The 15,432-nt window shown below is 32.8% G+C and overlaps 1 protein-coding gene across 2 annotated transcripts in view; it reads right to left on the bottom strand.

Moving 5' to 3' along the window:
* Window positions 1-672: 672 nt before the first annotated feature.
* Window positions 673-15,432, bottom strand: part of TRAM1 (translocation associated membrane protein 1) — a 36,305-nt gene continuing 21,545 nt past the window's right edge. For both annotated transcript variants that reach the window (XM_031946273.1, XM_031946272.1), the window contains exons 7-11: window positions 8,945-9,015; window positions 8,742-8,846; window positions 8,251-8,394; window positions 6,693-6,853; window positions 673-2,333 (exon numbers count right to left, since the gene is read on the bottom strand). In XM_031946273.1, the coding sequence (XP_031802133.1) occupies window positions 2,260-2,333; window positions 6,693-6,853; window positions 8,251-8,394; window positions 8,742-8,846; window positions 8,945-9,015 (555 nt within the window). In that variant the 3' untranslated portion in view covers window positions 673-2,259. The remainder of the gene's footprint in view (window positions 2,334-6,692; window positions 6,854-8,250; window positions 8,395-8,741; window positions 8,847-8,944; window positions 9,016-15,432) is intronic.

Here is a 15,432-nt window from a genome sequence, read left to right as displayed (position 1 = left end):
ATATCTCTCCACTCACTCTTAATTCATCCTTCAGACAATGCTCCTAGACTAATTTTCCTTATTTGTAGCCCTGGTCATGCTCTTTTTTTTTTTTTTCTTTAAGTTTCCACAACAGAAAAACTTATCATCACCAGACCAAGAAACAAAGCTCTAAGGGGTATCTTTGCAAAAGTTCTCTTTTCAATCATCATTGCTTAAGTTTTTCCCAGAGCCACCCTTCTGGGTTGTTTCCAAAGCTACCAAGATTGCTCAGTGGCCCCAGCTGTGAAGAATAAATTAATCATTTTGAAACAGATACAGGTCTACGAATAAAATTATTAATTTACCCCATGAAAACATCTGTTGTGCTGTCAGACACCTGGATATCAGATGATTTTATTTTTTTTTTCATTGTTATAAGGGAAAGCTGGAGCAAGTAATGTGTTCATATTTAGATTTAGGAATGACTGATGTAAAAAACAAAAGACATCACTAAAACTTAAAAAACTAATTTCTCTGGCATGTTAGTGGACAAAAAATCATCATAGAATGTAAATCTTAGTATAGTTTCAAGTTGCATGCTAAAAATCTTGCAAACAATTCACCCTATGGCAATATTATTATGACGGCTTTAAAACTTAATAGCAGAATAAAATCTCCATATTGACTAAAAGAAAAAATACAGAATACTAATTGTGAAAGTAAAAATGTCTTTATTTTGACTGGGCTTCTCAAGGTATAGTTCAACCTGATGACAGTTTAAATGGAACAATCTAGTTCCCCTAAACTCCATAATGCTACAAAGGACGACCCCTTTCCTAGAAGTGGGTCAATAGCTGTGAAGAATTGAAAGCATGACATTATTAGCAGCACGGCCGCTTCAACTGCAGACCTCATAACAGGGTGGTCAGGGAATGAAAGCATATTTTTTTGTCTGCAAACATTACACAAAAAAGGCACAAACATTTAACTTTTTTTTTTGATAAAAGTAAGAAACAGGGACAAGATATGAACACTGAAGGAACAATATATGAATGGGAAAGACAAAGACAAATCAAATAGTTATAAGGATTTCAAAGGATGATTATAGAAAAGGGAACCAAATATTTTACTCAAATGCTTTTATAGCCTTTCTGTAAAGATACAAATATATATATATATATATTTTATCCAAAAATATGTTTTATACAGATAAATGTTTCTCAATTAATGATGGAACCAAAGCTAGTTATAACATAAAGCATTGTCTTTCACAAGACTGCTCATCCACCTGAACTTTCTATTCCTTTTTGAATTAGTGCACATAGTACATATTCTAGATGTAAATATGACATTCTGTTCAAATATATTGATCAAATAGACAGCGTTATTTTCCAAAAAGGTTTTGCACACCAAAAAAAAAAAAGCATTGCTCTAGGGTATTGTACACACTGAACTTAAGACAAGCCCTACTAAGAATAATTTTTGATAAACTTATTAAAAGGGCCACATAAGTCTGATTTTGCTTTCTACAGTGTACACTTGATATTCTATTTTCCAGTCTGTATTTTTGATACACTTTAAAAGACTCTTTTATGAGTATTTTCATATTTATACAAGAAATTTCAATTCATTATAGGCAATATGCCTTTGAAATACTTCATCCAATGAATAGCTGTGTCTTTCTTTTTTCCAACTATCAGTATGCAGCACTGACAACCACTAGCTACAAAATAAAGCACACAATTATGTTGATGGTTTTGATAATTCAGGTTTCCAGTTGTAATTCTACTAAAAACAAAACTCCTAAAAGTCAAGAGACTAAAACATATTTAAAATTTGACTTGCAATTTTATGCTACTTTCATATTGATCTTGAAATAGAACTGAAAAAAAAAAAAAGATTTTGTTGGAACTGGCTATTTGCCAAACTCATAAAAAATAGGTGGGAACATTACAATGAATCACTAATCTTTAATATGTGAAATTTAAATAACTAATTATCCCAAATTATTACAAAAAGTTTAAAAAAGACAAAAACAAACAGAAAGTGATGGTCCCTTAATTATCTGAAGATAAGTAGCTTATAGTCTAAGCCAAAATGTTTCTCTCCCTTACAGAAATCACCCTCCCCCGAAACTGCCCATAAAAAAAAGATGAATGAAATCATATAAGAATAGCAAGAATCAAAGAGCAGGAACTGTATTTTTAGGATCAGAATGATGTCTAGTGCTGAAGAACTCCTTATTGTAAAAAGCAGATTTCTTTGGGGACATTAGTCATTTAATTTGATAAAATTCACTTATGAGGATTTCTCTTTCCTGTTACGAGGGGAGTCAGCTCCATTTGAAGTTACTGTTCCATTTACACCATTTTCTGAAAAGATGAAAAATAATTATTATTACTCATTTGTAAGAATATAATTAATGCAGCTATTATGAACAGTATTAAATTCATTAAATATCAATCATTTCATTTGGTAGTTCAAGAAAGACTCAATTTGAATAACAGAGTCACAAAACAATTAAGGGGGAAAAAAAGGCTGCCCTTTATCCAATTGATGTTGGCCAACCCACACTTGTGCACTCAAAATGAAAGAACCAGGAGATCTCATAGAGCTTCTTTTCATTTTACAGAATTCTAAAGAACTTGTTCCCCCTGCCTTTTCAAAAAAAGTTTTAAGGTAGAGAAAGTTTCAGTTGTTTGAGGACAGGTATATTGAACAGTGAGAAATGAGAACAAGAAACAGAAAAACTATAAAAAGAAAGATGAAAGAACTTAAACATCATTTAGTGCCACTTAATCCACAAGGATTAAGAAAATATGAATAGTCTGTGTTTCCATAGAGTTTAAGATTTACAAAGATTCATTGTTTATATTATTCCCATTCTATAGATCAGGAAACTGACACAGTTATATGACTGCCAGAGAAGACATAGTTACTAAGTGCTAAAGATGGACTCTCAACCCAGACGTTCCAGATCCAACACTTCCCCCACTGTTATTTTGCCTCACAAAGAGCCTGGCAGCTTCAAGAGGCACTGAAGATGTCCCTAAATTACAACTTGCTACACAATGATTGTTCCTAATAACTCAGTCATCACAAAAGAGTGGTACTGTTGAAAGAGTGTGGGGATCAAAGTCCGTCTCTGCTACTTGTGCCATGTTGGACAAGTCTCCTAATCTCTCTTAGCTCACTTTCCTCAGTTATAAAATGAAAGGCTGATGGCCTCTCAGCTGCTCTTAGCGTGAGATCTATGATTTTTTAAATTAAATGATTTCTTCTTCTAACACAATTCTGGATTTAGCTCACTAGCTGTAGTATCAGTCTAAGATTTGCCTATTAAAGATAAGGTTAATTAATATACTCTAAGAAATCAAAAGATAACACCATTACTTTCAGAAAACTTTCCAAAATGAACTGCAAAATTTTAGGGAGTGGGGGGGGGAACCACTTGAAGGATAAACTCTTAGTTATCATAAATATTCATTTATCCAGAAGAACTAATTTTTCAAGATTTCTAGAGAGAAGTTTTAGTGTAATTTTGAGTCACTCCTTTTTTTTTTTTTTTTTTTTAAAGCCTTTTGGCATCAATAAATTTAGACACAAGTTAATGGTTGAAGAGCAACATCTCTCACATATTATGTATTAGTGCTTCCCAACTAGTCCATTGGGACATAGCAACATAATTAACTATTATCTGCCTTGTACTGTGGCAAACTGAGACTTCCCCACAGTTCTAGTTTCTCCCTGAACAGTGTCACCAGGGATAGGCTTTATCATGTGTCCCAAGCAGATCTAGCTTCCTATCCTCTTCACCCCAGCACCAGGATTCAGTGGACACAGTTCTGTAAACACTTATGTTTTTACAATACCGACTAGCTTCAGAGATATATACATTAAAAAATGAATGATGGGAAAGGGATGAGTAATGAAACATTTATCTATATGTGTATATAAGTTTATATGTATATATACACATAAGTCTGTATATTCATATTCTACTTGAATCACTCTAATTAGAGTAACCCGTCTCATTTAGGTACTCTTACCTTTATGTATATCTGTGAAAAGTCATAAAAAAAAAAAAAAAGGCTGAAACTAACAACAGAGAAATTTTATTAGGAAATCAGGAATAATTTCTTAATTGTTAAGGGGACAAAATACTAGATTAAGTGAATTTGTAAGAGTTTTCTCTCACTCAGTATAGTAAACAAAGCAAACCAAAATAAAACCAGTCAATTCCCCATGAGAACAGCTGATAAGACAGGGACTTTAAGAGATTTTAAGGCCCTAATTCTTTTTTTGTTTGCTTGTTTTGTTTGTATCTAGAACACATTTTAATCTTTGATGATGCAGAAGGTACTTTAGTTTCTTGAAGTTTGCTCCACACCATCTTTATGTTTATGAGTTATTGTAGGTGTTGGGAATTCAGTATGTAAAGAGATTTCTGATTGATAGAATGAAGACTGCAAAGTCAAAGAATGACTGACCTAGTGAGTCAGAGATAAAATGGAGGCACTCTTTTTTTTTTTTTTTATGTGGACAATGGAATTCTGGCTCCATTCTTTAGTGTTCATATTTCATAAGACCCTAATTCTAAGGTCCTAGAACCATATGGTAAAGAAATAAATCATTTTATTCTCATCCAAAAAACATCTTATAACAAATCTATAGTTCTTAGAATGTTAAGCTTCCTAAAACTAATCTCCATGCAAGAAATTATCATCTCAGGCGTTAAGAACACTTCCTATTTGTCCCCTTTGAATTATATCTGACTTGGAATCAGTGTCATTTATCAGAAGGCCAAAAATTATAATTTAATTTGAAAGATCTGCTATCCACCAATATTATATAATATTTATAATTCCATTTAAAAGTGAAGGAAATGAAGTTAAACAAGAGCTGTATTTTATATACTTCAAAGAAATCTAAAACATCGCAGCATTTTTTAAGAAGCAATTTGCAAAAGAATTATCCATGTTCATTTATTCCCCCTCTAAAATGAGACACACCATTGAAAACTGCTGCTCTGAAATTAATACATTTTATGGAAGAAGAAACAGAAAAAATGAATGAGCAATGGCCTCAGGTAACATAAGCAAGAACACAGGGCTGCAAATTAGTCCAATGTCTTTTCATTTTACAATCCTACAACTCTAAGACCTTAAGATCTGAGATTCATATTTCAATTGAATTGTCACAAAAATGCTATGAGGCAAGATAGGTCTTAGAATTCTAGTTTGACTGGGCAGGAAACTGGGGCTGGGCCTCAGGGAATCTGATTTACTGGAGGTCATAGAACCAAGCCAAGATTCAAACCCAGGTCTTAAATTTCTCTTACATTACTCAGTCACTCAATGCCAAATGTTACCTCTACTCAGTAAACTAAAAACAAGGCTGAGATTAACAATCTGCTAGAATTGGCCTCTTAATACCTAGTTCGAGGATTAGTCCAATAAGACCGGCTTTTCCCTCTGGATTCTCAAGAACAATTCATATTTATGGCTTTCTTCACAATAATAAGATGAGGCCAGTATCATATATATTATTGTCCCCACATTATAAATAAGGAAAAGTAATTTGTCCAAAATTATATAATTATTAAATGACAGGGTTTGGATTTGAATTCAGGTCTCTCAACTACAAATCAGGGCATCTTGGAAAAATTGCTTCACTAAAATATAAGAATTGTAGGTTGTTTTATTTCTAATTTTTTCTTAAGAAGTTTATTCTGAGGGGCAACTAGGTGACACAAGGAATAGAGCATAGCCCTGGAATCGGGAGACCCCGAGTCCAAATCTGTGGGCTAGGCAGATGTAGGGTTGGATTCTAGAATGGTAAGAGATAGAATGGTAAGCTAATGAGGTGAGTTGGTCAAATGAAGAGTGTAAAAGTGCTTAAGGGGGAGAGATGCTGAGGTTGAAAGTTAGAGCCCATAGGCAAAAGAGAGAACTCCAGAACATGTTAAAGGAGAAGACAGGGCTGAGGAGAGAACTTCTTAGGGAATGCTAGGAGTACAGCTATCAGTCATGAGGTACAGGACATGATTTCAATATCAGGATAGTTTTGAAAAGAAGCCAGAGGCACAGATTAGGAGAACAAAGAAAATAGTAAAAATTTATGTTTATATAGCACTTCAAGGTCACGTAAGTCTCCTCCTAGTAACAAGTAGCACAAACAACATTATCCACATTTGGCTAGGTTCACATGTCTAGAATATGAAAAGAACAAGAAAAAAAATAAGAGAGAAAAGATAAAAACAATGGAAAATGGATCAAATGAGTTTTGTAGTTAAATCTCGTTGTAGTATTTTTATATTTAAACTATCAGTAGCCTCGACAGCAGAGAAATCAAATATATTTAAATATAAACTAATGATATTTTATATACCCTGGTAAAAGATTAATGGAATACTAAGACCTTGTGCATTGGATTGATTGCAATACATCAAGTTCGGGACCAACATACCAAAACAAAGCCACAGAGAGTGTAAAGAGAAGGTTAAGGTTCAGGGAAAGCTTTTGATGAGAGAAATTCCTTTCTTTTACCATGGTGGCAGGAAAATTAAAGAGTTTAGTCTGAGTAGGAGGGGTTGCCTTGGGTTTTGGTGCCACATCACATTTAATGCACCCTAGGTATTATGAAGTTCTTTTGAAAAAAAGAAACTCGGCTGTTGTTTTACATTTCCTTTTACTTCAAGGATTGTTTTACTCATAGCCGGCAACACTAACCTTTTTCTTTTCTAGAAGACCTGCCTTTAGTTACTGTAGACTTCTTTTTTACAATCTGAGGCTGAGAATAAGAATGTTCCCTCCATCTTCGAAGCTGGAAATTAATGAACTTCCACATCATAAATGCTTGAGTGATACAAATTGATGCAAGAACAGCAATTCTGTGAACATATTTAAAAATAAACAGAAAATATTAGGAGTACATCAAGATTGGCAAAGAGTTGGAAAATGAGTAGATGCTCAACAATTGGGGAATGGCTGAATAAGTTATGATATGTGAAAGTAATGGAATATTACAGTTCTATAAAAAATGATAAAAAGCCTATTTTAGAAAGGTCTGGAAAGATTTATATGAACTGATACGGAGCAAAACAAGCAGAAGCAGGAATACATTGTACACCATAACAGCAAGATTGTGCAATAATCAACTATGATAGACTTGGTCCTTCTCAGTGGTTCAGTGATCCAAGGCAATCCCAATAAACTTTGGATAGAAAAAGCCTGCCACATCCATACAGAGAAATATGGAGACTGAATGTTAATCAACAAATGCTATGTCCACTTTTTTTTCCTTCTGTTTTTTTCCCCCTTTTGTTCTGACTGTTCTCTTCAAACATGATTCATAAGAAAATATGTAAAAATAAACAAAAACACCAATGGATGCAAATTTATTTATACCAATGGATATAAATAACCCCCCAAAATGATTTTTTATGTGTAACTGGAGAAAAGTTTTTGAAGAAGAATACATTAGGACAAAAAAATTTAAGGGGAAAATTGCTTTTCTCTTTCAAAAAGAGGTTAACTTATATTATGCTATCATATGCCTAGACAAAATTGTTTATTTCTTCTCAATCTGTCTTAAACTTCTCATGGGATGATGTTTTCTTTCTTTGTTGAAAATACAAAAATACAAAGAAAGGCAAAAGACAGTCTCTGTCCTCAAGGAGTTCATAGTCAAATGGAGGGTAACAACAAGCAAACACATACAAACAAAGTTATCTATAAGATAAACAGAAAATTAAAGGAAGAATGGTACTACAATTAAAATGGATTAGGAAACTTTTCTGTAAAAAATAGGATTTTAGTGGGTACTTTAAAGAAGCCAGGAGGCAGGGTGGAAAAGGGGAAAAGATTCCAGACACAAGGGTAGCCAGATAAAGTATGTGGATTTGAGAGATGGTGGGTCTCCTTTGTGGAATAGCAAGAAGGCCAATGTCACTGAATTTATCAATACTGGACAGGGTAAAGATGTAAGAAGACAGGAAAGGGAGAAGAAAGCTGAGGTAGGACTTTAAATGCCAAACATTGTGGTTCTATTAAAAAACCCAACAAAAACCAAAAAGCTGTGATGATGGTAAAATACTGTAAAAATTTTCAATTAATTATTTGTTCCCTGCAGTTAAATACATGAATATTTGAATTTAATATAAATTAATGTTTTTCTCCTCTGTGTGGATCAAGTTCCCAAATTTCTCCAGCATGAATCTTTCCAACAAAATCCACGAAAAACCTATTGCCGAACAAAATGACTTTGCTAACAATAAATTTACTGCACCTGACAGGCAACACATTGAAGTTTCCAGTACTGAAATCCAGCTTCTGATTTTCTGCTCTTGCTAGGCCAAAGCCAACAGTTAATACAGAGAGAATCAAAGTCAGAAGTCTTCCCAAAACAAATAAAACTGCCCACAAAGAAAATCTGTAAGACAAATTTCATAAGTCAAATTCACTATCATATGCAAATGAGACAAGAAATGATCACAGAAATATTAGAATAAAAGTCCAAAAACATATGCTAGGTTAGATTTTTGTCCAATTATAATTTACCTTCTAATTCTGTTTTCAAATTATATTTACTGTGTTAGCTTCTGTCCTATCCAAAAGCATTTTAGTTAATTAAAGAAACTCATTACTACCTACTTTGTAACATCAAATACTTATTTTCACTATTTAAAGCTTTTGAAAGCAACTGTATAAAACCGAATAACCTGGCTATGGATTTAAAATATTTTTGTGCCATGTTTAGTGACATGACAAATAACTTACCCTTTCTGATATTTTTCATCACTAAAATAAAACAGTCTGGAAATATGGAACAGAAACTCAACAAAATAATGCAGCACCAAAAGAACAAGTCCCAGATGGTTCAAGCTGTTAAAACAGAAACAATTATATTGAACAATTGTTAGTTTAGTAATTGCTATATATAGAAGGAATAAAAAGAGGTTAAAAAAAACCCTACAACTTACTTCAAAAGATAAGCTCCACCAATGTGAAAGAGATAAAGACCAATATAGACAAGTTGTCGTGGAATATCTTCCTGTTAATACAGAAAAAGGAATCAAAAAATTAGCTAAAGCACACTGACAGAGAAGCAGTCTGATGTAAAAACAAGAAACACCTTCTAAACTAGAAACATGCTCTTCCACTGGATTGAGTGTTTGCTTAGAAGAGTACAACTAAGATAGGTAAAACAAGACTTTGAAAAACCATATAAAAAACCACAAAATTTTCTTGTTCTAGAAATTAGGACTATTCTGGAGCATCTGGGACATATGGTCTCTATAGACACAGAGCAAAGAACCCAAGAGCATTAAGTCTTTGAGGGCTACCCATACTAGCGTTAAGCTTTTAGGCCTTAGATTACCTTAACCATAAAGAAAGTAATATCTTATTCTCTTATATATTCTCTTAAAGTTTATTTCATTTCTAAGATCCACAAGCCTTTGTGGTTTAATTTCTGAAAGATAGGTAAGCTTCAACAGCAGTCAGCCAAAGAGGAATGGGACCTTCTCAAGAATGAAAATCTGAAGACTCAAAAGAGAAAAAAATTCTATTGAAGAGGAAAAAATGACAGTTGTTTGAAAAGATGGATGGGATTCCCAAGGAATTCACTAACCAATCTGGTTAGCGCATTTCAAAATGCACCAAAAAAAAGACAATATAAGTAAAGAGAAGAAGATGAAAGAGGATGAATACATGTATGGCACAATACTGCACCAGGAGTGCCAATGCTCAGAATGCTAAGGATTTATTTAAAAAAAAAAAAAGGTTTATTTGCTCTTTTTTTAAAGTTATGGAAAACAGATGAAAAAGAGGCTAAGACTGCTTCTCCCACATCCCATTCATTAATCAACATTCAATATGTTAACAGACAGAAAATAGAACTATTAAATTTTTACTATTTGCCTTAAGAATCCAAGTTACTTATCACAGATGATTAATATTCCCATGTCCTGAAAAAGTGGTAGATGTTACTGGTGAGACAATGTAAGTAATATCTGAAAGCTTATGGAAAAGTGAGAGAAACTCCAGAAAGAGAGAAGGAAAAAAATGGAATCCCATTTTTCAAAAACAGGAAATTGAATGATATCTCCAAACTGTGGTCAACACATCTGACTTTAATTCCTAGGGAAAATTCTAGGATATATGGTCAAAGTGAACATTATTGGTCATCTAAAAAAAGTATTAATAAGCCATAATCACCATGGCTTCATTAAGAACAAATCATGAAAATATTATACTTTCTTCCCCCCAAAAAAGCAAAAAAGAAGGGGGAATTTGGTTCTCTGAATAGTCTATGGGCTCACAAGCAATTTATTTCTCTGAATTTATTGTGTAATTTAAGTTTGTTCAATGTTTTTAAAAAAAAAAAGGAACTGGTCACACCAGGCTTACGCTAATTTCCTTTTATAATGGAGGTTATTAAATTTGTAGATCAATGGAATGCTGTAAATCTAGTTAAATCTAAAATATATTTTAATTTTAGCAAAGCATTTGATTAAAAAAAAAACTTATGTTACTCTTTAAGCAAAGATGGAGAGATGAATGTTAGAATTTGATGGATTAGGAACTGCTTAAATGAACCTTCATTAACAGTTTGATGTTAACTTATTTATAGGTTAAGCAGAACAGTAGAAGTTATTTTCTCCCCCAGAATTTCTTATACCAATGAAGTCAGATTAGGATTTTTTTTAAAGAGAAAGAATTCTTTTTTGGACATGAATCAGACAATGTTCCTTGAGGACCCTTCCAACACTAAAATTTTAAAAGTCTGTTTCTGTTGTTCAACAAGTCCTGGCATATTTGATGGCATTCCTTTGATGCTTAAAAGTATCATTTTCTGAGATAGAAGACCACCATAAAAGACTTCTCAAATTCTTCAACGAATACAATACTTTTTGTAATTAGTTATTTGGTATATTTTGATGACATTATGAATCTGCTAAATATGAGAAATTAAATAAACCCTGCTTTATGCAAACTAATTATTTTAAATGTGAGTCTTTATTCCCAACTACAATATAAGCTGTTAAAGAGCAAGAATTTTGTTATATTTCCTTTGTGTTCCCATAATTCTCAGCAAGCTACTGAGTAAAGTATGATAAGTGCTCAACTATTTTTTATTGATTATTGGATTAAAATCACTATATCCCATTTTACTTCTCAATTTCTTTTTCTATTTTTTATTTCTGAGTTCATATTAGAAAGCTAATGATGTCATACATTCATATGAAATAATTAAATGATACCCTTACTACTAATTAAAGTGTGAATTCAATAAAGCTTTTTGGGGTCTTAACTGTAAAATAAGGAAGTTGACCTAGTTTCAATTAATTCACTTAATATTTATTGGGAATCTAATTTGAAAATTCTATATTGTCAGTAGTCTGTATCAGGTGCTGGGATGTATGTGTGGCATATCAAAGATGAAGACACTACCCAAGAGGAAATAAGATAAACAGATGAAACAAAACTGTGAAAATGGTAAAAATGAAGTGTTAGGACAATCAACAAAGTCACTTTTGGCTGAGGAGCAGAAAGAGCTATGTGGAGGAATTGGCATCTTAAGAAGCCATGATCTCAAAGGGTAAATAAGATTTCATTTAGTGCATAGGACACTTTTTCAGGGTCAGAAAATTAATAGCACTGGCAAAATTCCAGAATACTAAAAATGTGATTTGCTGATAAATACTCATTAAATACCTTCTGACATCTCTTCCAGTGCATTATATTGGAATCTCACTATATGATGTACACATCTTTTATCATTTTTTTCTATTTTATATTTATTCCATTAAATATACATTTATCCAACTTTACCTGCAGGGATATAGTATGTTTTTCCTTCAGAAGAGTACACAAACAAAGCAATATCAGAGAGTTTTTGAATGGAAAAATGATGTTTTAAGGCATCAGGAAAAAAACACTCCTGTTGGATCTCTACAATAAACAAAATTTTCCCATATGACAACTTTTTCTAGATAGTCATAGATACTGACCCATCAAATTTTACCCCAACTACCTCTTTTGTTTTCCACTGTAAAACTTCAATATTGTATAGTTTCAGTATGATTAACTGTTGGAGCCCATGAAGCTCCATGGAGCAAAGGAACTAGTTATAAAATTCTGGATGTTTGTCTGAATGTTTTATCCAATGTGTTACTTCTAAATTTAATATCCCAAAAGTAAATTAAAACAAAGTATATTTTCAATGATGCTAATGGGAGTAACATTATTATTATTATTATTATTTAAAAAGATCCAATTTCTGGGGTATGAGAAAAGTATAAATGATATAAATGTGAATAAGATGCCATTCCAAAGAAAATTCTAATAACTTAAAACAAAAAGAAAACAAAGAAAATGCTTAATTAGGTAGAGAACATTGCTTGAGACATTTAAATTTCTCTCTACTGACCCAAATATTTTTGGCTGAGGCAATTATGGTTAAGTGTCTTGCCCAGGGTCACACAGCTAGGAAGTGTTAAGTGTCTGAGACTAGATTTGAACTCAGGTTCTCCTGACTTCAGACTTGATGCACTATCTACTGCATCACCTAGCTGCCCCAATTATGTTAGTTTTCAAAGCAGATCTATTTTCCTTGTTTTCTGATTTAAAATTCTAACCGAAGAGAAGAAAAAGTTCAAACTTGCTAACAGGAAATGAATTTACTCACTTCTGTGGTTAGCTACTTAAATCAAGTTCCAGTTCAGTATTTTAGCTCTATCAACTAATGTCAAATTGTAAGGAAGGATGAATGGATAATGCTAGCTTACACCATCATAAACCTCTGCATTATAACTTTCTGGGGCACTGCCCATTTTTTTGTGTGTCATTCTCCAAACAGCTGTAGACTTAGGATAAAGAAGCTTTAGACTAATATAGAAATGACTTAGAATTGGCTATTTTTGGTTTTCCAAATTTTTTCATATCCTAAGAATTATCTTCAAAACTTTTGGGAATATGACATACTTTATGAATTCTGGGCTCCTTACCAAGAATATTGCTATTAATCTTTCCTCATAATTTTAGTGGAAAATATTTGCAATGCAAATGAATTTTTACGTTTACCTTTCCAATCTCTCAAACCATTATCCCAAGCACGATACAATTAAATGCACAATATTCATTCTGGTACTCTTCTGTTACCACAGCATACTGAATAATTTTTATAAGGATAGTTTTACTAAGAAACAGGGTAGTATAATGGATAGAATTCAATTCATAGAGTCAGGAAGACCTGGACTCAAATCCTGCCTTTAATACTATCTGCCTGACTCTGGGCAAGTCCCCTCAACTCTCAGTACCTAAAGCAATTTCCCAAAACTTACTATATACCTCTTGAGATTTGGAAGCCATTCCCAAATACTCAACTTCAAAAGATTGATTATTTTCTGTTGTTTATGTATCCTTTACTAAAGGGTAATATTTACTGATGTATATACACTTAAACTATAAAAAACATTTCTTGTAAGTGGCAATAAATCTAAGCCTACTACTTCGAATAAAATTTTTAAAAACTCATTACAAAGTAGGTCTCAAAAATTCTGTATTTTCTTCTTTGAAAAAAATGACACCTCATCTATCATCAACATAGCTTTTGAATTGCCACTACTAGCAGCTTTCTTTTTTCTATTGTACCAGTGGGAACATTTCAAAGCAATCACTGTTCTCGTCACCCTCTTTACCAATTCTTTCCAGACAGTGTTCTTCCCAAAATAACTTTCATAGAGTAAATTTTAAGAAACTGTTTAGCACATATGCAGCTGCTACTTGCAAATTATGCTAATTACTTCAAACAGTTACTTTCAACTGTCATCTATAGGTGTTAAAAATAACTTTTAGCTACTTCTGAGTTATGCAAATGATTCTACAAAAATTAGATGGCAGCTCTGGATGAATTCCACCTGGAATTGGTGAACATGAAGATCTGGGACAAAAATCAACTACTTTGAATTGTCCTTCCCCATCCCACTACAAGTAAATAAACTTGGTGAGTATATTAATGCAGGATTACAAAGGATACAGATAAACAGTGATCAGATTGGCTAAAAATTAGTCTGTGGGCATGTATGTATCTTTCATGCAAGTAGACAGATGTGCTAACTTAGAAAGTTAGGTATAAATAGCTACAAGTAGGTAAAAAAGTAAGACTAAGAATCTCAAACATTATGTATAACAGGATAAAATTTGAAGGGCCCTGTACAAAGTACATATTTATATCACTGTCATTGCCAACTGACTACTATCTATATACTAAGTATAGACTAATCTCCATTATAGGAAAAATGAAAAGACTTAAAAGAACATCTCTCCATACTCCAAGTATGATAATGAAGTATTCAATGCCTTCCCTGACTCCCTAAGCCAAGAACATGAAGTGGGGGCTTCAAGAAGGAAATAAGGATCATCACTGGCACAGGAAACTTGACCCTTATGTTAGAAGGATGTGACAAAAAGAAGTAAAAGAACAGAACAACTAAATACAGTTTGAGGTTTTTCCTAAAGAGGAAGGAATTTAAGGCTTTAATAAGAAAGCAGTTTTTTGTCCTCCAAAGAATAACAAAGTAATGCCATAGGAGCTATCAGGTAAGAGATCATTCAATTGAAGCTATTCAATGACAAAAGAGCACTGCTGAAGTATCTGTTTTATTTCTGGCATGTGGATGCAAGACATAACAAAGAATCTCTTAAGATTTAAAGTGAACTACTGATGATTCACTTGGATACAATCATCTTACTAGAAGAAATCTGGAAAATATTGCTCAAAAAGAGGATGTGCCCTAGATTTTGAGAAAGTAGATTTCAAAAAGTTTAAAGGGAAAATAGGTAGGATTCCATGAACTAAAATTCTCCAAGAAGTCAACTTGAGAAGAATAGGAATGGGGTAGCTGGTGGTACAGTAGACAAAGTGCTGAGTCTTGAGTTAGGAAGATTGAATTCTAATCTGCCTTAAGACTCTTGTCTGACTCAATTTCCTCAAATTTATTTAAAAAGAATTAATAACAATGTCTACCTCTGCAGGGTTCTTGGGAGAGTCAAATTAAGTACTACTAACAAAGTGCCTGACACATATGTGCTATATAAAAGCTTATTCTCTCCTTTCCCCCTATAATGAATCAAATATATACATAAATAATCAAATAAGATGGGGAAAAAAGAACCATGTACACATATTAGTAAATAAAAAATGTTTTGGTGAGAGGTTTGGTGGGAGAGGGAAGGGGAAGAGGACAGGTAAGATTAAATGTTAGAAGTAACACAGATTAGAGACTGCATTTTCAAGTATACTAAGTATTCTAAGAAATAGAGACCAAAAAGGAGTATCTTTCAGTATTTTGCTGGCTTGGGGGGAGAGTCTATGAAAAGACATTGAGTTGGGAAATGGAACACTGCATATAGATAATAGCAAACAGGATATTTTAGCTTGTAGTAGAATATATAAAGGGGAATA

This window comes from Sarcophilus harrisii, chromosome 1 (genome assembly GCF_902635505.1).
Source record: "Sarcophilus harrisii chromosome 1, mSarHar1.11, whole genome shotgun sequence".
Classification (NCBI taxonomy): Eukaryota; Metazoa; Chordata; class Mammalia; order Dasyuromorphia; family Dasyuridae; genus Sarcophilus; species Sarcophilus harrisii.
The sequence above is the reverse complement of the archived record's forward strand: the minus strand, read 5'-3'. Positions and strand labels throughout refer to the sequence as shown.